Here is a 21,981-nt window from a genome sequence, read left to right on the forward strand (position 1 = left end):
GGCCTTTGAGATGTTTTTTTTGGACAATGTTTAAAGGGCCATAATTGGCTAATAAATTGTCCGGGCCCTATATTTTTAGACGCGATGTATTTGAATCAAAAACATATCACACTGACTTACAAGCAAAGCAAGCAGAACAAGTTCTAAAATTGTGAAGAGTACATCCAATAGAGTTGCTACTGAAACAAATCGTGTAAAACTGTGGGGTGTCTATAAAACGCAAAAGAAATAACATTACAACCAATAAAACAGGGTTGAGTTCATCTGAGGAAGAGTCTTTTGAAGGAAACTCAAACCATTCTTCGTTTTGAGGATCTCCCAGTGGGACATCCGGATGGAATGAAAGACGTCTGCTATTAAAATCTGTTTTACAATGTTGACTAACATGACTCAGATTTCCTTTTTTCCCTCTTTAAACTAATCAGCTGTCCTGCAGCTGAACTTCCAGCCAACGCTCCATTCCTATCCAAGTGTGGAAAACACATTTTAATCGACAAAACACATACAGCACAAAGAAATTCTCCTTTAAAGTTTATGCGCGCCACATCAGCAAAAGTGTTGGGATATTTGGATATTAGACCTACTTTATAGAACAGTGGTTCCCCTGTGGGTACTTGAATGAACTTCAGGGAGTACTCAAGATTTTAAATAAAACAAACAAACATGCAAAAATCCTTAATAATTATTGAGGTAATTAAATGTTTCAGGAAAATATAATATCATAAAACAACTTTTATGTTAGGTATTTAAATTTGTGATTGTAAAAAGCCAGGATTCTCCCCTAGACTAGAATGGCTCGACCCAACTTGTGCCACCACTCGTTACCTGTTAGTAAGTTAATGATTTATTTTTGTAAACACCTTTCTACTATTATTCGAACTTTAAGTTGAATTTTTTTTTTGTGGACAAATATTTATTTATAATTATTTCTTTTTAAGAACAGAGCTGACACTTTATGTTGATTAATTTGGGGGAACAACTATCTATTAATTAATAATTTAATGATTTATTTCTTTGAACAGATATCTACTTTAACCCCAAAACAGGACGTTTTCTGTTTAATATTTTTCTGTGGACAAATATTGTTTATAATTATTTCTTTTTGACAAAAAGTCTGATGCTTTATGTTGATTATTTTTAGTGAAGAAAAAATTATTAATAATTAATTATTTATTTTTGTGAACAGATCTCTACTACAAGCCCAAAACAGGACGCTTTATGTTTAATATTTTTCTTTGGACAAATATTTATTCATAATTATTTGTTTTTGAGAACAGAACTGGTGCTTTGTATTGATTTTTTTTTTTTTTTTTTTTTTGTGGAACAACATTTATTACTAAAGATTTCTTCTAAGACCCAAAAGGGAAACGTTAAGTTGATTATTTTTATTGTGGACCAATATGAATGGAATTTGAAAGGGTGTAAAGTTTAATAAATCAGAGACTGATGACATGTTTAAAGTCTTTTTTTTTTAACGCAAAAATCCTGTGCACTGGTTAAGGGTTACTTGCCTGAAAAGATATTTAATAGGGGGTACATTCCTGTAAAAAGGTTGAGAACCACTGGTATAGAAGATGGTCATGAAAGAAAACATTTAACAGCGATCACACTTGAAAGATGGCTCTAAAAGTCGAGTTCTTGCACACCAAACTCATCATATTCATCGTGTTACCACAAAGTGGAAGCGCAGAAATGTCCACGATGTCCTCGGAAAATGCAGTTTCATTATCAACAAGGGGTTCAAGCCTAATTAATGATTGATAAATTAAGTTCTCTTCATATTGTGTAAAAGTAGTCCAGACCGTAAACCTAATTCCCTGGGTATTAAGAACTAGGCCGATCCTAAATTGTGCCTTACTTGCAGCCAGCACCAGGTCCTGGTGGAGATCGTAGGTCATCAGGGGTTCAGACAGACTTCTGCGAATAAATAAAAAGCTCTCGTAAAACACAAGAGCACCATGCGTTGACATAAACCGCATGGCAAAGAGCAGCACTCAGTGGTTTATTACCACAGTCGAAAACAGACAGAGAAGCACATGCATCCAGATCCAGAACTGCACATGTACAGATAATGTGCAAAATACAAAAAGGTCCTTTTTAAAAAATTATTTGTATGTATTTACATTCTTGTTTTGCATTCACACACCTTAAATAGAACTTCATTGCACTGGTGATGGTTTTAGTGTCCCAGTCGCCACAATGCAGGTCCACATCCCCTAAATTTGCAGGATCTGTTAAAAAAAAAAAAAAACAACAACTGTGCAGCAGATGAGGTGTTACAAAAGCTAATGATGTGCTACACTACACACGATAGGTATAACACCATCTAGTGTCAAGGACTTTCTTACATCGTCAAAGTAAGAAAAGTGTAAGTGTGAATAACTGTGATTATCGCTTGTAAATTTCGACTGTTTATTACAGGCGAAAGTTTACCCACCACTATTCCAGATGCGTGAAACAGGAGTATCTAAACTTTACTTTTAAGGGCCACATATAGGGATGGGAAGAAAAGTCGACCAAGTTGGGTCAGTCGACTTTAAAGATAGGTTAACAACAAATATTTGCCTCGATGCAGTAGTGCAACCATGTTTGTGTCATCAATTTCTATCTGGACCTTTCTTGTAGATGTATGCAGTGATGACAAAAACAACCCAAAGTTTGGACTGACTTCCAATTAAAAAAAAAAGTATACACATGCATACATACACATAAGTAGTATCATGATACTTTGCACCTCTATAGATTGAGGCAAAATGTATTTTAATTGAATCGAATCATATCATTTCGAATCGAAAATCAATTCTGAATAGAATCAAAGACCTAAAATCGGGGTTCAAATTATGAAAAAATCAGAGTCCCACCCCTAATTATATATATATATATATATATATTATATATTTTTTTTTTTTTTTTTTAATGTAGCCTTCTAGGCATATCAAATGTATTTTTTTTTCTATCTGCAGAGGCTTGAGGAAAAATGGAAGTTTGGTCACAAATCGCCCCCTGGCTTAGTACATAAAGATAGCGCCTCGCTCATAACAAATAGTTAACTGTCTCTTTATTGTGCACGGTTTTAGATAACGCTTTTAGCAAGCAGCTGCTTTTAATTTTTAAACTAACTGAAAGGCAATATTGACTATTTCTTTGTTTCTTTTTGTTGTTTTTTTCCCCTTAGAGAATACTAACCACTTAGGGGCTAAACACTTGTTTGCCAGATGTCTGGGGGGAAAAAAAAAAAAAAACAGCAGAAGAGCAGATGAAATAGCCCCTCCACACATGCATCGCATCTGCTTCTCTGTTACTTCACCAAGTGCAATTTGTCAAGGCCCGCGCCCCGCAGAGCCTTCTCACTGTGAGCTAAAACTACAAATATATTCACGACAGAAGTCGCGGAACATTTTGTGTTATGCAGTTGGACATGCAAGTTGCATTGCGCACGACTGTGACTGGTCAGGTTCACGGCCTTATTTTCTTACCAAAGAAGGCATTTAGAAGTTTCTGCACTTGGATGTTGCTGCCAACTGTTCGGTACACACCCTCTTGTGTGACTCCTGCAAAACGGTGGGTAGAAAAGCGTGTGAGCTTGCTCTGACAAAAAGAGAAATGGAAATGTACCACATGCTTCTGCACAAAGTGCTTAGATAGACAGACAGATGGTCTTCCTCATTTAGGAATGTGACATTTAACTACTTAGTCTGGTCTCAAACAATGGGACATGCAAAATTCCTATAAAATGATTAATCTGAAAACATATGTGACTTATTGATCTGTCTTCAAATGCGGATAAATTATTTACTTAAGTGAACACAATAACTGCGGCCCGGTGACTAAGTGGTTTGCACATCTGCCCCGCAGTTCTGGGTGATGTTCGGGGGTTTGAGCCTCAGCTAAGGCCTTGTGTCGATTCCGGCTGTAATGGCCACAGGTGTGACTGAGAGAAAAAGGTTTGTCAATAAGTGCTCAGCAATCGGCTTTTGTCCATCGCCTCTCACCCGGAGTCGGCTGGAAAACGCTCAAGCTAACCGTCGTGCAGACAAGGACTTATTACAGCTAAAAAAGCCACTACAGACTTGGAGTGATTTATAATATTTCAAATATCTTACTAAAATGCTATTAGAAATACCAGGTGAATGCAATCAGTGAGCTAAAATGGCAAAGAAAGAAAAGAAGTGATTCTAGTCGACGCATGGTGTTTTATCATAGCGGTTATAAGACACTGCACATGTGCGCCCCCTGGCTGTGATCAGGAAGATCTTTGCGCTTTACTTTGTATACTGTACATGCATCATCCATTGATTTTCTATAGCCACTTTTTTCACACTAGGGTCGCTGGTGCCTACCCCAGCTGTCTGCGTAGTAGGCAGGGGAGACTCAGAACTAGTTGCCAGCCAATTGCAGGGCACACAGGAACGAACAACCGTTCAGGCACCCAATCACACCTAAGGACATCTGTCAATGGCTATTAGACACATGATACTTCTGTTTGGCAATGTCAGGGCCCAAATATTCCACTTCATGGTGTCAAATGCATGGCCCGGGGGCCAGATCCGGCCCTCCACGTCATTTTATGTGGCCCGCAAAATGCAGATTCGACTTCAAGTTTCTGATTCAAATACCAAATTTGCAAGGTGACCTCATCTTTTCAAAAATAGGGGGTGGGGAGAAGTTTTTTTTGGCCCCAAACCAGCTTGACTGGTCTTCCTAACACAGCTGTTGCATCCAATTCCCGATCCGCAACGAAATCACATTCAATGACTACGTCAGGGCTCTGCACACTGTGATGGATGCTGACAGCCTGATAGTTACCGTTCCTACTGATCACATTTTGACAAACCACGCTGACTCAAATGTGCTGTTTGAACCAGCAAATCCATCTCTTAAAATTTATGGAGTAGTGTACTGCTGTGCACAAGTTTAAATTTAAGCAAAACAAAGTGTTGATCATCGAGAATGTAAAAAAGTTGCTCAAGTGAAATGTGTTATTCGTTCTTTTGTTTTTTCCCACATAGATCATAAAATAATGCTATGACATGTCACACCTTAACAGGGAAGCCGAATGGGAGGAAAAAGAAAATTTGGGTCACTTAAACCATGCAGAGTAAACTTCAAGATTTGATACTTCTCACCTTTTTCTTCCACGTAGTTGATGCACTTCCGCACAAACTTGAATCCAATTTCATTGAGTTCCACTGTTTGGAGAACAAATGAGCAGATTGATCAACTTAGAAGATTAGAACCTCTGCCCACTAAGTGTAATAACAGCCCACTTACTTTCTGCTTGCTTGTGAATTGGGGAGTGATATATCTGCATTCGGAAAAATGATATTAAATAAAAGATCAGGACAAAAAACAATAAAAAAGTATTTTCACATTTTACTGCAGATTCATTTGTTTATGTGTCATAAATACAGGAGGGAAAAAGAATGCGTGATGAATTAAACTTAATAGTATGAACATTAACCAGACCAAACCAGTGCATTATCGGTCAGATGTCATTTTTCCTTTTATTTGAAAGCATCTAACGATTGACTGAATATTTGGGGAAGTGGCACAGGAAAGGGCACCCAAAAACTTCTCTTTTTCCTTTTCTGCCCATCTTGTGACAATAACTGTTTAGTCGTCTAAACCAAGGGGGTCCCCCCCACACTACACCCTAATTTCATACTTGGCACAACACAAATGAGATTAAAAAAGTCCCATTGTGCAACTTGGTCCATGTTTTAGGACTTTTAAGAGAAACCGGGTGTCATTTTGACACACACTTACATTTGAAAGTAAATTTGAAAGTTCTTCTTTCTGCTCCGATTGATCTTTTTTTTTTTTTGTAGCCCACAGTTCACTGAAGTGGCACGGGATATTTGGTGTCATATTTATCAAACATTTGACATACAAGCTGATATTATTTTGAGAGGTTCGACTTTCAAATGTGAAACAGCTTTTAAGTAAATTTACTTGCAATTATTCTCGTTTTGTGATTGTTTGCAACATTCCAGAAATAAATAAGTCAATGTACTGCTGTATTTATACTGTACATAAAAAGAGCTTCCACGCAGACTGGAAGAAGACATTGTTGGCAGGAGACTCACTTCCCTGCCAGCTTCACTTCCTATTTTATTTACTCAGGAGTCCAGTTCCACCAAATATCTCTTGGAGGAATAACCCAAGATGAGAGAAAAAGTCAACTCACAGGCTCTTTTCCATCCATGGCCTCCATCCACAATTTCCTGTCTCCCTCCGAAAGAGCTTGAAACGTGACGGGTGCGTTTCTATGGAAACAGTCGCAAACGCCATTAAAGGACGAAAAGGTTGCAATTAAAATAGTCAGTTAGAAAAAGCATTGCTTGGCTATTATTATGTTTAGCATTTAAGCGCTTTTGAAAGCTAACCCTGGATCATGTCAATATTTCAAATATGACCACAATAATGGGGGAAAAAAAAAAAAGAACAAAAACTGGTGATGTAAAACAAAAGTGTTTTTCTCCAATTCTTTTTTTCTACAACAGAAGCAACTGAACAAAACCTGAAATCGAAGCTTGTGGCCTTGTTAATACTGCAAATTAACTTAAGCGACTGGGCAATTCCACTAATCAGCTGACAGATTCATCAAAAATAATCTGTGAAATGGCTGATATTGGATGTTTCTATTTAAAACCTTCATGTTAACAGCAGTTCTACACAAATAACTCTAGCATTCGTTTTTATCACACATAAATCCATTACCTAACCTTGTATCCCTTAAATATATCTAATGAAATTTTTTGATGAGGTTAGTCTGTAGAATGGTCATTCAAAACAAAGAAAATCTTCACTTTTATAAGCAATAATTCGGCGAGCAATGCAAGAAAGTTGTGCAAAGAATTGAACTGGACTTGACTTTACACACAAACTTAAGTCGCACTTTTGTTTAAAAAAAAAAAATCACAAAATACATCGACCGACATAAATTTTTATTACTCTATTATTATTACAAGTAATACAAACACATATGAAAAGAATTAATTTCCTTACAACTTTATTAACTAATTCACTTCCATTATAGATGTGTAGACTATACAGTAGAAGTCAAAGATCCATTTTTAATAAACTGGCAGTGAATAAGGTCATCCATTTTTATTCTTTTTTTAAATGGTAGCGATGTAGAGTAATTATGTGCAGTCAGTAAATGACTTAACATCCCATTTCGTGGAAGTATATTTAACTCATTCACTGCCAATAATGGCTACAGACAAGTAGAATCCATTTTTACTGGGTTGGCAGTGAACGAGTTAATTGCGCCACAGTGCATTCTGTGAACTGAAAAAGAATGTTTTTTTTTTAAACAATTCATTTACTGTTGATCCCTGCTATTTGCAGGAAATACGCATCCATCTGCACCAATTTGCATAAAACTGTCCCCTGTTAAAATGCATTAGGAATGGTACACACAGATGACTATAATCAGTAAAATAATCCATATGGGTCTGCATTTTTGACACAAATACCGTGTATATGTTCACCAATAGATAATAAATTTACAAACATATTAAAGAAATAATCTTTCCCTTTACTAGTGGAAGCTGCTTTAAAGAGTGAGCAGCCAGGATGAGTTTCTCTGCAAAGGCAGTACTGCCACCTTCAGTCTATCAGACATGTTAAGATCTCATTATGTTGTTAACGTTGCTCAATTAGTTGTTCAAAATTACAGAGGACTTTCAAACCCTTCATGCGTCATTCAGCATTTATTTAATCATTGAGAAACATCGGCGATAAGCATCTCAGCCGATACCGAGTCAAGATAGCGGAGCCGTGTGTCTCGATTTAATTTTTCGTCTGAACGACCTGATGAGATAAATATGAGCCTTGTTCTTATTTGTGACTGCCATTTTTCTGCCATCTGTTTCAGGCGCTTTGTGAATGTTTGGGCTAAGGTTCATTTGGCCCTCGCTTGCCTGTCCTTGGAAAACCACCTGTTCACCTCGGCCTTCACCCGTTTACCCGTCTCGTCTCACACGCGCTTACGTTTGCTTCACTGACCTCTCGTTAACTTCCACGTCAAAACAAAAGCGCTTGTCTATGGAATCCGTCTTCCGTCGGACGCAGGACTTCAGGGTCAGCTGCGTGGGTCCCTAGGGGAAATAATAAATGGAATATAGTCACACATGAGAATAAATTACTTTTTTTGAGGGGTAAAATGTACAGTAAGAGACAGTGTTGGGGAAAGACACAAATCCCACGAGACGAGATTTGAGTCCACAAAGAACGAGATGAGATTTTGGCAAACTATCTAATATGAAGTAATTTTTATTGAGCAGACTGCAAGAAAATGAACAAGCTAGCGTGCAAATGTAAACATAAGAGGCACTTTTGTAACAGGCTTGTTTAACAAAATGCACATTAGTTTGTTTCTGTTTTTTTTTTGCAGTTTCCAAAATCTCTGTCTGATAGGCCAATATTTTACCATTGATTTCCTCAAATGGAAAACCAACATGGCAGTCAGTGTGCGTGCGTGACCGCCATGTTGGATGTGTCTGCCCTCATACGCTATACACACATCACCGCTTACGGCACGACAATGCTGGTCTGCTATTGGTCGGCGCCGCGGTCAAAATGCCCGCATGCTAAAGATTAGATCTCGTCTGAGTGCTTAAAATAACGGATTTATTGTGCATTTTATTGCTTGATTCAAACTTGATTGGGTGAGCCGTGGGTCCCAAGATCGCTAGTGATTTTAAAAAGACACATAAGAAGACGATTTTCATGGAAACGAAGCTGGAGATAATTGTTCAAAAGTGATCAGTAGCAACAGCAATGATGCACAGAAGTTTGCAGTTTTTATTTAAACTGCTTCTGTAAAGTAATCCTACTGCTTTCGGGGGTACTCTCAGGCTGCAAGCTAGCTGCTAATTTATGCTATAGACATTGTGCTTAATGCTGGAAACCAACAGGGGCAAGAAATCTCGTAGCGTTTGAATTTCGCGAGATCTCCATCCCTTGTAAGGATGCTTTACTGTGATACCTGCTTAGTGGTGGGTTTCTGTTCGCAAGGAACCATGACCAGCCGTCTTCCCTCTGTGTGATATTTGCAGTAGTATTTGACCCACGTCACGCCCAGGGCCCCTGTTGGGATGGAAAAACCAGAATAAGCGCAGCTCATCCAAACTTGTTAAAGAGGTCATTTACACAAGCTTATGCAAGTAGCACATGCCCAACTTACACTTCTCCTGACAATAAAGATAACCCGCCATAGGCAGCCAACTGGGCCTTTTGCAGAACTGCGATGACTGTTTCATTCGCTTCATTAGGTCCTCCATCTCCTCACGAGTGCTCTCATAGTGGTTCCTGGTCTGTGGGCACAACCGCACGGCTCTTGAAGGGATTCTTAAATGGCCTGGGTTTACATTTAAAGTCTTCTATTCACATGCATGCCTTTAGCAAATATGTTATCAAACTACTCGGAAAGTTGACCAAGTCGGGTGTCTTGGTCAATTTATAGGTCAACCAGTTTTTGTCCCCACCCTGTGAAAGACAGTCAAAATGGCTCTTTGAGAATAAAAGACTAAGAATAATTTGTTGCCAAAGAAGTCCACGCTCACGTTCTGCAGGCTGAGCTGCAGCTCCTGCTTGTAGGGCATGAAGTCCTGCGTCATCTCCACCGTTAGATTGTTGAGGGTCAAAATACTGTGGAGAAATGCTAGCACCTGCGCAACAAAACCAGTATATAAAATTAGCCATGAAATGTATTGGTTTGTCTTTGCAAATAAGATGCAGTTGGACAAATACAAATGTTTCGGGGAAATAGTATTGCTTGATTAAGAGGTATGTCGATACTCGATTAACCGTGTGACTTACAGGCTCAACCATGTCAAATTTCTTCCTATCTTGGACTTGATGAATCTGGTACACATATTCCACGGAGGACTCGTAGAAGTTGATTCTCTCTTTACACAAGATCTCATCAGCCTGCATATTGGGGAATGACGAATAAAAAGGCCGCATGGCGTTTTCACCCCCCAATGTCACTTACCTCTTGAAGCTGACTCTCCTTCTTTTTAGCAGAAAGATTCAGGTGTTTGTCCAGCTGGGAGTAGTATTTTTCACCCTCCTTTTCAAATTTTTTTCTCTTTTCCTGCATAACATAACATTGTTATACACAGACAAGCGCAGTGCATTTCACTATTCACGAGGAGCAGTAAATATATTGTAAAAAAACAAACAAAAGAAGACACTTTCCATCAATTGCCGATGTTTGAATGGCCATAATCGATTTAATCGGCCAGACCCTAATATTTACTGACCATAGTATAAACAGTTTGTCTTCAGCTCCGAATACAAACTATGACACCATTTCCAAAACTAAACTCAATGGTAATGTACAATAAATGGGTTTCTAAATCCGCGCTAGCAAAAAAAATTCATTGACCATTCCTGTCACCAAATGTGATTAATCATAATAATATCCTGCTGAGCGCATAAATGCCTTTAAGCTGTGACACAAGCCTCATTACACCTGATAAAAATATACAGGGAGAATCAGTGGAGAGGAAGAAAAACACCAATACTAATGAAAGCTTTGATGACAAGGATATAAATCAAAGCATATTACCTAGCATGTCTCATTTGGTTGAAATTTTGAATGTGTCATATTTGGGGGGTGTTAAAGTCTTCAAACAAAGTTAAATTACTCAATAGTTGCGTTCCACTTTTAAGCGGAGGTTAAAACAACACTTTTTTTCACAAATGAGGAAATCTATTGTATGCGAGTAAATCGCTTCATGTTGCCATACATATCTTCATTATAAATAATGGGGAAGTAGCTCATGGCATCCTGTTTGCTCTGAGGAAGGATTTGCATTTGACTTTAAGTCCATTGTGACTCAGCAGAACACAACACTCACTTTCGTCAAACCTATTTGTTCCTTTCGGAACTTCTCCAGAGGCTTGATGAGCAGATCTGACGCATTCTGCACCTGAGCGGGGAAAAGACAACACTTTTATTACTTTTCACTTAAAAAATGGAACATAGTGTTGCTCAGTGTATTTCCGAACAATTAGGTTGCGCAATTTTTTTCTTTCCCGCAACTAACGCATTGTTTACAGCATGTGCCGTCAAGTTACAAATTATAGTAGTTTAGTCGCAAGGCAAGCCAGTCAAACAGGATCGGCTTCTAGCTGTGACACATTATAAAAATACCAAAGCATAACAAGTGCGAAGGAAAACATTCAGTTGCAAGTAAGCAATGAAAACTATTCAGATGCGCGTTTCGGTGTTTGCCCCACTATCTAACGAAGCTCCAATAGGATACGGCGTGCACGTGGAGGAAATTGATAACCCACCAGCATCATCCTGTCATGCTCCGCTTCCTGCAAAAGTCCCGCAAACTCCTGGAACGACTGAGCTGAGGATGAGAGGTTACACAGCATTTAGGAAATAATAATAAAATATAATAATAATAATAAACATAGTTATAATGGGCGATAAGGCCAAAAATAAAATCTCGATTTTCTTCAACTTTCTGTACAAAGACGATTTTAATGAAAGAAATTGTTTATATAATTTACAAACATTTATTTAAAAAAAATTGATGTGGAAAATAATAGGCCAAAAATAATCGATTTTAAATCAATTTTACCAAAACTTTAACATTCATAGCTTGTGTATAAATTCCTTAAAGGGATAATCCATTTATTTTGCCATTTTTAGCAGTAAAAGGTTAATATTTTGTCTATAATGAGTTTGATAACTTCATTCTTTTTAATGAACATTTATTGCCTTTAAAAACACATATTTCTGTGACCTGTGCTGAGGGCTCTGCAATGCCCAATCATTGCTCACCTGGTGGTCATGTGACATTCATAAGCTGAACCGTGATTGTAATTGATTGTATATTATACATTATATTGTATAATACATTAATTATAGTATAGGCAATGTTATAATATATCTATTTTAGTGTCAAGCGTTGTTGGAAAAGGAAACCTATAGCGGGCCGGTATATTTCACATTTTATATCTGTGTTGTAATACCTGTGTTGTAAGTGTGGAAACACTGCCATCCAATGGTCACAGTTATCACTACAGTGCTCAATCGGCGTATATTAGGTAAGCATTCGTCAAGGGTGTCAGCTACCCTCCATAAAAAACGTGTTTGATGAGATTTTTATTTATTTATTATTATTATTACTATTTTAAAAGACATTAATTCTCATCTATAGAACTGAAAGAGAAATAAATCACATAATAACAATAATGATGAATACATCGTTGATCCGACTATTTTTGGCCGATGTTTGAAAGGCCACAATCGGCCGATTAACTAAAGCAGCAGTTCTCAAATGGGGTTACATGAAAACGCTTGAGGGGGAATGTATGATTTTAGAAGGTATCATCAAATCTAATTCATTGTTTTGGCGTGATAAGAACATTCCAGTTTTCTTTTCAAATTAAGGGCTAATTAATTGGTACATGATACAACCTGTTGCTAAATTGAGTTATAGTGACTCCTTTGCAAAACTTTGTAGGCCTTTATGTTTGATATGGATCTGCATTGTCATTGACGACACAATTGTGTAACAAACCAAGCAGAAATAAAATAGATGATATAGTTCTGAAGTTTTTCAAAAATTCTTCATGTTTGAGGGATCTTTGGCTGGAAAAAAATATCCCTCAAGGGTTAGGTTTGTGAACCACTGGACGAACGTACCGATGTTGATCTCGTCATCGGTCAGGGAGTCACCAATGAAGTCAAACTGGAACACACTGAGAGTTTGGGAGAGTTTCTGCACAGCGAGAGAATAACCTAGGAAAACATACACAAAGGTTTTGAAAAACATCCATCCATTATTTTTGTGTGTGTGTGTGTGTGTGTGTGTGTGTGTGTGTGTGTGTGTGTGTGTGTGTGTGTGTGTACGTAGGGTCATTGGTCAGCTGGAATCTACTCAGATCAGTGCAGGCAAGATGGAAGGTTCAAATAGCAATTCACAGAGACAGCTAATTCATGTCACCTTTACATTTTTTTTTTTTTTTTAACTTTCCATTGCCAAGCATGACTGATGACAACAACACAAAACATATTGCAATTGAGGTTATCATTTATAAACTTGTTGGAGGAGTCGAGTGACAGATGTTGTTTGACTACATTATAATCAAATGTTTAGAGCAGTGCTTCTCATTTTGCAACCCCCCCAAAACACACACACACATCATGAATACGATAATATTATTATCTATAAATAAGTAGCAATATAAAAGAAACTTTCAACAACTGTAAACGCCTTTTTTACAGTTTTTATACAGGTTAAAGTTTTGCCTAAGCCAGTAGTGTCAAAAATATGGCCCGCGGGCCGGCAAATGGGTTTAATCCAGCCCACGAGGTATAAAAATTAGCTGATTTTTTTAATAAATGAAAAAGTTCATTTCAAATGTTTTATAAATATTAGTAATGTTAATGTTTTGTGATTAATAGTGAAGTTGAGGTTTTACTATTTAGGACAGTAATTTAAAAATACTAATCAATTTGAAGTTGTTGTTTTAAGGTTATATAAATATATACCATGATTTTATTGGTTCGGCCCACTTGGGAATAGATTTTCCTCCATAAGTTTGTGCGTATCTTGCTTGGAAAAAAAGATGTGCATTTGACTTCAGGTTGACTTTTTTTTTTGGGGGGGGGGGGGGGGGGGTGAGCAGGAGCCAGTGTTATTCCCACAACGTCTGGCTTTCATTATCTAAACAGGTCTGTTAAATCCATACAGCAAGCCATTTTGGCCTCAAGATCCAGTGGCATATATTTAATCATCCCTTAAATCTACTATGTTTGTAACCTTTTGGTTCCCTGTGTGTGTGCTACGCTTAATTCTGTTTTTAAAAACCTTTTTCGTGACGAAGACGTATAGTGTACAACAAGTGCAATTGGAGCACGAGGACAGTCGGCACTAAAATAAACATTAACATTGCAGCATTCAACAAAAAGACATTGAGTTGATGCCCAGAAGTGTGCCAACATCAACAACAATGCAAGCGTTTGTTTGCCAGTGCTGCAAAATGGAATCTTGGCCAGTAACACTAAACAAATTGCGTGCCTTCAGAGGGGTGCCACGTTGACCCAAATGGAGCCATAAAATGGAAGCTCGTGGATGTGGTCCACACAGTAAAACTGGGCTTGATCATTTGATCAGAGTGGGAAAGCAACATATGTGCCGACGAGATATCACACGTGGGGGACTTGGATTTAAGTCGTCAATTCTCGGACATCCGACTTGTTTGGCTAAAACACTTATGGCACCATGAAATTTAGGCTTGGTATTTGTGAGACTAGACTTGAATTATATGACTTGATAACTCGTGCATGTTGAATTTTGATAGTCTGCGTTTTTAATGTAGAAAACTATCATCAGAGAGAATGATTTTGTAGTGAAAATAGTCACTGTACATACTATGATGAAGTTAGAAAACAGCATGATTTAAAGTTTTATAATCAATTCATAGGGGGGACAAGAACGATGATATGTCATTTCCTGTCACTTTAAAACTGTTAACTGACTGATGCTGTCAATCTGACTTATTTAGCATATGCTACAAACAGTCTGCAATGGCTCCGTTTAAGATGTTCAAATTTGAAACAGTAATAGGCAATCAAGTGTGCAGTCTGCTCGTTAAGAAGAACAAGAAGAAGAAGAACAGGAAGTAATTGACCTCACTCTCAAGTTTACTCACTGAATATAAATGCTCAAGTTTAGGTTGACATTATGTATGGCTCGATTGGTTTGACCCAAATCGTGACTCAAATTGCTTGTTTTGCTGCAGTCACTTGGGACTTGATTGAAACTATAAAGTTAAGATGTGAAACTCAAGTCACAAATTCCCAAGTCATAAATTTGCCCCCACCTCTGCCAGTAGGTGTTTTGTTATTGTCACTGTTGAGCACAAGCGCCTCCCAGATGCTCCTACGCCATAGCAACGCGTCTTGCGACCGCAAAAAGTGCGAAAAAAAAAACATAGAAACACATCACGTGCTTACCTTTGATTGCATTAATCACATTGTTGCCATCTTTTCTCAACTCCTTAAGGAATTTGCTCGTTCTCTCCAGCTCCAGTTCGTAGCATTTGAGCGTCTCCCTGAAATCAGGACTATCCGAGTAACAATCGCTAAACTCCAGAGGAGGATGCCCCATCTTGTTATTAGTCGCTCGGAAAGAAAAAAATAAACTCTAGGAACAGTATTAGGTTTCCAGCTCTGAGTTCGCTTTCTACTACTGCACGCCGCTCATTGCCGTGCAGCTTGAGCAACCATGTAAACCGTGGGAGCCTGCAATGGCCGCTGGTCACTTACGAGGCCGGAGCTCCAAAAAAAAAAAAAAGAGGGACGGTTTGGAGTCCGCGCTTTTCCGTGACTGTCAGCCTTTTTCCGGTGGTTGATCACGCGAATATTTGCCAGCTTAGCCACTTCTCCTCTGTTGTGATGTCGCTATCACTAGAGCGGCTAGTTTCATTTGGGACATGTCCCATTCCAGAATTTATAGTATTTGCTTGATTCATGTGTGGTAGTTTGCGAGCATAAATAATTTATAATCCAACTGATTTACATACACTCGATCATGCCATTGTAAACTTCAATTTAAATTGTAATCTACGATATGTGTCATTGGTATCTAAATGCCAAACTAATAGTACAAACGCGAAATGGGACGCTCCCAATCGGGCCCGTGACTAGCAAAAAAAAAAAAAAAAAGTCTTTTTTTTTCTACTCCGCCAGGAGGCTCTTAAAGGAGCCGCTGCAAAACAAAATGCGAACTGATAACTATCACTTTGTCAGATTTATCATTAAACAAAATATTACATACCTGTTTGCCTTTATTGTTTATTAATTTGAAGTCCGTTTTTTTTTTGGGGTAACGCAAGGGGTGTTTGTAAAGGAATGGAACAGGGGGCGAAATAAATATGTTTTTGTTTATTTTTTTTAAAGGAAATATACTGTAAAGGTAAATAACCAAAATACCTGCAAAATAAGTCAAAGCACGCAAATTTTACAGAATGAAATTAGTATCCTGGGTGTTTTTGTATAGTTTTTCATCAAAGTAAATATCTGTACTTTTTTTTTTAACCACATTTGTTTTTCTAGTTATTTTAGTTGTTTTTAAGACGTGTTTTTTTTCTACATGCAGCCCATGCTTGTTTCACTAAATTGCACGAGTTTTGTTGCAGTTACCTATAACAACCTCTAGATGTCCTCATTCGTACGGAACTAAACTAGAGGACAGTCATTCAGGGTGCAGATTGAAAAAGCCACAGTTTTTATAATAGACATAGTGGAGGAAGTGAAAAAAGGTCTGCCAATAAAAGGCCAAGTAAAATAGTTAAATGCCTTGCAAAAAGGAACGAAAACCAAGTTTTGTACCTAAATTAATTGATTATTTTCAGTTTTTTAGGACCTAAAGTAATCAATTACTGATTCGAAAGTAATTGAGTACTTTAGTGCCATAATCACTTTTGGTACGTGATAATAATTTTATTTTATTTTTGTACTTACGTACGTACTTTAGCACTACATAAAGTGATCATTTACTTTGGTACTTAACTAAAATAAGAAGCAAAAATAATCAATTAATTTTGGTTACTTAACACTTGTGCAGTAGTTTGATCATTCTTGTGACATTTTGTTTAAATCAAGGGGTTATTTAAGTCAAGGGATGGCACACTCCTGGTAGTGTGATAACGAAGTGGTCGTGCCATGTTATCACCATCTAGGTGAAATTTCAGCTCCCTAGTGACTTCTTTCAATGCTTTCCCTTTGATGTGAAAGATCTTTGATGTAAAGATGAAAAGATTGAACAAAATACTGCACACGGGTTCAATATTAAATTAATCAATGACAGTGGTGCTCCTGTAATTTAGTACCAGCCATTTAAGAACCATTTTTATGTTTGTCACCTTTAAAAAAAAAAACAAAAAACGTTTTGACACCCGTTTGTTTTTATGATGAAAAACTGGATAGTAGTAATGTTGCCGTAATACCTCCTTTTGGGTCAATTTCTATTTGAACGCTTTTCTACACTTCCTGTTCAGAACAATGGCTGGTTAGGCCAAAAGAGCAGACTTCAGTCCCCCACACAGATTCTTCAACTGGGCCCAAATTAAAACATTTGAATTGAATTGTGTGGTTGTTTGGCCTGGCTAAATGGAGCTATTGTATGCAAACAGTGTGTGTAGAAGCATATGACCTCTCAGTGCAGGGCTGCGCGGTGTAGTGTGTGTGTGTGTGTGTGTGTGTGATACCATTAGCAATGCAAAATCCTGCTGCTGCTCCTTTGCTCGCTGGCACAGATTTGTTCATAAAGCCTAGATGCATAAATGTGCCCGGATGTTATTTGTTTTGAACACCATCTGAAGGTAAGGATGCTCTGCGATTATTTACTTCCTACTCATTTTCACACCCTAAAAATCAGCGTGATTCACTGACTAACCCCTTTGAATATTATCACGAGACACTTTTGCCACTTTGTACGCCGCACTCCGATGAGAGGCGAGGGGGTCACATGATGCACGGTGCCGGGTCACTCATAAGGGGTCTGCCAAATTCAGAAGAGGTCAGAGAGGCCCCCTTCTTCATCCATGCCAAGCCAGTGGCTCAATTGAGTTGTCATCGCCGCCTCATATGCCTCTTACGCCTCCTGCTGAGCCCGGTAATAATTTTCAAGTTTATAATGCGCAGACAATTTTAAATCTTTTATTTTGATTCACACATATGCATATACAATTTTCATCCCTTGAGATACTATTGACACTTTGGGAGTTTAAATCTTTGGTGTTCCATCCATACAATGCGGCTTCACTCTGTTGTAGATTTTGATTTATGACCCTAAATATTGCTATTGCAGGTTACTATTTTTTTTTTTTAAAGACAGACCAGTAAAAAATAGCAATTTTATTCTTAAAAAACATCTACTTCTACTGAGTAGATTTTCATATGTGATCATACGACTCTATTGTAGGTTTACCTTGTTCTTTTTCTTCATGTTTTTGGACAAGGAGATAAAATATCAATTTTATTTACTACTTCACGAATTTTGGTTACCGCTGGTATTTCCAGGGACGTAAACCCGCGATAAACAAGGGAGCGCTCTACAGCAATAAAAACGTTTTAAAAGATCATTGTTGAAAAACGGGATTAATAATAGAAAACTTTGCAATTAAATCATTAAAAATTAAAGATTTGAAAACACTATTCATTTTAATAACCATAGTTATGTTTAAAAGTAGCACAGGCATTTCCTGATTATAACAGTACACACTGTATACTCATGCGTTTTATGAAATACTTCAAAAATAATGTATATTAAATGAGGTTTGGCATGTTGCTAAATGGCCCTCAGCAAATATTCAAGAATCTGCCGTGGCCCCTTTACAAAATTATTTCCCCATCACTAATATTGTGATTAATATTTCTAATGAATATGACATACAAAACAAGAATATAGTGGAAATAACAGTAATGATTGCAATCCTATGAAACTCTGATTTCTATTTTTATCCTATTTATCGGTTGCATTTAACCCTTGTGCAGTATTTTGCACAATCTTATGATCTTTACATCAGAGGCATTTCACAACAAAGGGAAAGCATTGAAAGAAGACACTAGGGAGCTGAAATTTCACCAAAGTGGTGACATCATGTCAAAGTTAGAAATTACGCAACCATCTTAGTTATCACACGTCCATTCAGTGGTATCCCTTGGCTAAAATACTGCGAAATTATGTGGAAGAAAATGACCCGAAAAAGGTCAAAATATTACACAAGGGTCTATATCCACCAATCAGAGCAGTGCTCCCATTTTTGTTGTATATTTGCTGAACAATGGCAAGAAAAACATTCTAATCACTAGCCAGATGCAGAGCTTCACTGTATTTGTTTGCACTGTATATCTGTGGCTAAAGTTTTTTGTCGCTTATCTAATATGTTCAATTGATTTATATATATTTTTTACTAGCTGTTTTTGAGCCAAAATGCTAACTTTTGGGTTCTGATCCAGTAATTCAGTATTCACGATGTCACTCCACTGAGAGGAATCATATTCTCATATGATGCACTTCATCATCATCATCAAGGTCGCGCACACTGGGCTTATGTACTCAAATTTTCCTTTGTGTCTTCCAGACCCGGAGCAAAAAATGAACTGGGCCTCATTTTATGCTGTCATCAGCGGCGTCAACAGACACTCGACGGGAATCGGTCGCATCTGGCTCTCGGTGCTGTTCATTTTCCGCATCCTGGTCCTGGCCGTCGCAGCTGAGAGCGTTTGGGGGGACGAGAAGTCGGGTTTTACTTGCAACACCCAGCAGCCGGGCTGCAACAGCGTGTGCTACGACCATTTCTTCCCCGTCTCGCATATCCGCCTGTGGGCCCTGCAACTAATCCTGGTCTCCACTCCTGCCCTGCTGGTCGCCATGCACGTGGCCCACAGGCGCCATGTGGACAAGAGGCTGTACCAGCTGTCAGGGAAGAGCAACCCCAAAGAACTGGAGCAGATCAAGAGCCAGAAAATGAAAATCACCGGCGCCCTCTGGTGGACATATGTCATCAGCCTGCTTTTCCGGGTCACGTTCGAGGTGACCTTTATGTACGTCTTTTACATGATCTATCCAGGTTACAAGATGATCCGGCTGGTCAAGTGTGACTCGTATCCCTGTCCCAACACGGTGGACTGCTTCGTATCCCGGCCCACGGAGAAAACAGTCTTCACCGTGTTCATGCTGGCCGCGTCGGGCGTTTGCATCCTGCTCAACATCGCCGAGGTCGTCTTCTTGGTGGGGAAGGCCTGCGGCAAGCACCTGCACAATGCTGAGGACTCAACCGCGGGGGCGTGGCTCCCGCATAAGTTCACAGTAGGGAAATAAATCCCTTTTAAAAGAGAAGTCAACCCTAAAAAAATAGGATTAACTCATTCCATCCCAAAGACGTATTTTTACGTTTTCTTCTCTAGAGTTCAGACATTCAATCACAAGTGCTTTATTAATATTTTAGTACACGTTTGGTAATTAAATACTAAAGAAATTGATTACCTTATGAATGAACTACTAAGTAATTGATTACTCTATGTACTAAAGTAGTACAGTACTCAATTTCCTTTGTTACTAAAGTACTAAAGTAGTCCTTCAGTTTAGTGCAGTCCTAAAATAATGGATTATTTGAAATACTAAAGTACTAAAGTCATTGATTAATTACTTTGATTTTTTAGTATTTACCATAGCTACTAAAGTATTAAAGTAATTAATTACTTTAGCATTTAATTACCTAATGTAATCAGTATTTTATTCATTTAATATGAACAATTTTAAAATCCTTTGGCCAAATAAAATATAAGTCAATAAGTAAGATAGAATGTCTGGACTCTACATGCAAAAATATGTCTTTGGGATTTCAAAGGTAAATAATGACTTTGTGGAATGTGAATTAGGCAGCAAAATCCACCAATTGTAATCTGCCATTTTGCCTCTTGCTGTTGACTGACAACAAAATAAACACAATAGACAGAACATGCTATTGTAAATAACATTTTGGGGTTAAAAATATCACATTGCAGTGATCTAACAGCCAATTATTAACATTTGACTTTACTTGATGAACGTGCAATACACTGTGTATATTTCCATCTTATTTTATGCCATGTTTTATCAGAACAATCTAATATGATTCAATAGAAGAAAAAAACACAAATAATAATAAAAAAAACAACTTTGGAGGACTATTTAAACAAAAGTTTTATTTATTCATGGTTTGTTAAATACAATTCTAATTCTTTGCATTCAATTAAGTGAATATTTTGTGTTGAATATTCTTTATGTATTATTTAAATTATACACAGCTTTTTTTTCTGTAACAAACTGTAGACGTTGTACTGAAATGTGATCGTCTTCAGTCTAACTGGTAATAAAGTAGACAAGGCCATACATTCATTCTGAATGAGAGTGTTTCATTTATATTTGACTTTTGATTTGATTTATTGACAATACAAACATTATACAAATACTGTATGGTAGTTAAAACATCCCTGTGAGGTAAATTTGAAGCTGTAAATATTCTGAATCAATAGAACGCAGTGTGAACCATACTTAGCGTGATATTCCAAAATCGCGATCGAGCTGTATACTTTCTGAGGAGAAAAAAAAAAGAAGTGAATGGCACGGTTGCCGACTTTAGATTTAAGCGCAGAGTTTTGGGTTATCAATAGCTTTGTCATGTCAGGGGTCAGCGTGCGGGTGACGATTGGTGACCCTGCCAACAGCTGAACTCGCAGAGGTACATCTATTTTTACGGAAAGCGTCAACGCAGATGAATTTTACCATAAGCATACAGGCAACTTGGAAAAAAAAAGATTATGATGTTATTTTGGACAGGCATTCTTGAGACCTCCTAAAAACGTTTTGCCACCATTAGAAATGTTGACCTATTATTGTGTTTAATTATTTTGGATTCCCTAGTAATAGTTAAAGTACCCCGGAACCCCCAGAACAATAAACAGAAACGTAATCATAAATAACGCTCACATCGCTTAGAGAATGCTACTTTTGTTAAAAATAAATAAATAAAAAGTGTGTGTGACTGCTCAACAGCATGGCTGTAATTAGTCAAATTATCATAATGAGTCATATGATAGTTGAAATTGAGAGGGTGAAAATTTGTGAATTTTGCATGTGATAAGTAGTTCTCAAAATGCCCTGAAGCTAAAGTTTTCAATTTAGATTGAACGTCTTAGTCAGTTGAGGTTTCGCTTGCGTGGAAAATGTGGAATTCAGGGCAAAATGGAAATTTTTGAATGTGGAAACTATACTTCCTAACTTCTTAATTTTGTGAATTGTTTGATATTCAAACGAGTTGAAGTGAGTATAGTTTAACATAAAAAAACAGACAAATAATAAAAATACATCTTAGCATTGTTGCAGCAAATACATCTTTAATATGGAACTTTTTTTTAAAGGAGAAATATTTTGTTTTTGCTTTGTCATAGTC

The 21,981-nt window shown here is 37.6% G+C and overlaps 2 protein-coding genes across 3 annotated transcripts in view; one reads left to right on the forward strand and one right to left on the reverse strand.

Moving 5' to 3' along the window:
- ophn1 (oligophrenin 1) overlaps nucleotides 1-15,631 on the reverse strand; it is a 25,197-nt gene extending 9,566 nt beyond the window's left edge. The window contains exons 1-16 of the mRNA XM_088440535.1: nucleotides 14,996-15,631; nucleotides 12,680-12,775; nucleotides 11,314-11,375; nucleotides 10,875-10,946; nucleotides 10,004-10,105; nucleotides 9,829-9,939; nucleotides 9,573-9,677; nucleotides 9,194-9,323; nucleotides 8,996-9,096; nucleotides 8,014-8,105; nucleotides 6,188-6,266; nucleotides 5,272-5,305; nucleotides 5,127-5,189; nucleotides 3,477-3,551; nucleotides 2,147-2,231; nucleotides 1,859-1,917 (exon numbers count right to left, since the gene is read on the reverse strand). Of these exons, the coding sequence (XP_088296661.1) occupies nucleotides 1,859-1,917; nucleotides 2,147-2,231; nucleotides 3,477-3,551; nucleotides 5,127-5,189; nucleotides 5,272-5,305; nucleotides 6,188-6,266; nucleotides 8,014-8,105; nucleotides 8,996-9,096; nucleotides 9,194-9,323; nucleotides 9,573-9,677; nucleotides 9,829-9,939; nucleotides 10,004-10,105; nucleotides 10,875-10,946; nucleotides 11,314-11,375; nucleotides 12,680-12,775; nucleotides 14,996-15,149 (1,420 nt within the window). The 5' untranslated portion in view covers nucleotides 15,150-15,631. The remainder of the gene's footprint in view (nucleotides 1-1,858; nucleotides 1,918-2,146; nucleotides 2,232-3,476; nucleotides 3,552-5,126; nucleotides 5,190-5,271; nucleotides 5,306-6,187; nucleotides 6,267-8,013; nucleotides 8,106-8,995; nucleotides 9,097-9,193; nucleotides 9,324-9,572; nucleotides 9,678-9,828; nucleotides 9,940-10,003; nucleotides 10,106-10,874; nucleotides 10,947-11,313; nucleotides 11,376-12,679; nucleotides 12,776-14,995) is intronic.
- A 1,593-nt stretch (nucleotides 15,632-17,224) lies between these two features.
- Nucleotides 17,225-20,927, forward strand: gjb1a (gap junction protein beta 1a). Of its 2 annotated transcripts, none has more exons than XM_088440556.1 (2): nucleotides 17,225-17,364; nucleotides 19,129-20,927. In XM_088440556.1, exon 2 carries the CDS (start codon nucleotides 19,143-19,145, stop codon nucleotides 19,866-19,868), a length of 726 nt encoding a protein of 241 aa, XP_088296682.1. In that variant the 5' UTR covers nucleotides 17,225-17,364; nucleotides 19,129-19,142; the 3' UTR covers nucleotides 19,869-20,927. The 2 variants fall into 2 exon arrangements, with proteins under 2 accessions (XP_088296682.1, XP_088296681.1); XM_088440555.1 differs by lacking the exon at nucleotides 17,225-17,364 and adding an exon at nucleotides 17,578-17,657.
- Nucleotides 20,928-21,981: the final 1,054 nt, after the last annotated feature.

The sequence above is a fragment of the Hippichthys cyanospilos genome, chromosome 18, assembly GCF_059441005.1.
Source record: "Hippichthys cyanospilos isolate Australia breed blue-spotted pipefish chromosome 18, RoL_Hcya_1.0, whole genome shotgun sequence".
In the NCBI taxonomy this organism is placed as follows: domain Eukaryota; kingdom Metazoa; phylum Chordata; class Actinopteri; order Syngnathiformes; family Syngnathidae; genus Hippichthys; species Hippichthys cyanospilos.

What these genes read in the sequence shown, in the direction of transcription:
- gjb1a (XM_088440555.1), top strand. Translation starts at nt 17,630, where the DNA reads ATGCCTCTTACGCCTCCTGCTGAGCCCG. An exon ending in TACGCCTCCTGCTGAGCCCG is followed by an intron (nt 17,658 to 19,128) that starts GTAATAATTTTC and finishes TGTGTCTTCCAG; the next exon opens with ACCCGGAGCAAAAAATGAAC.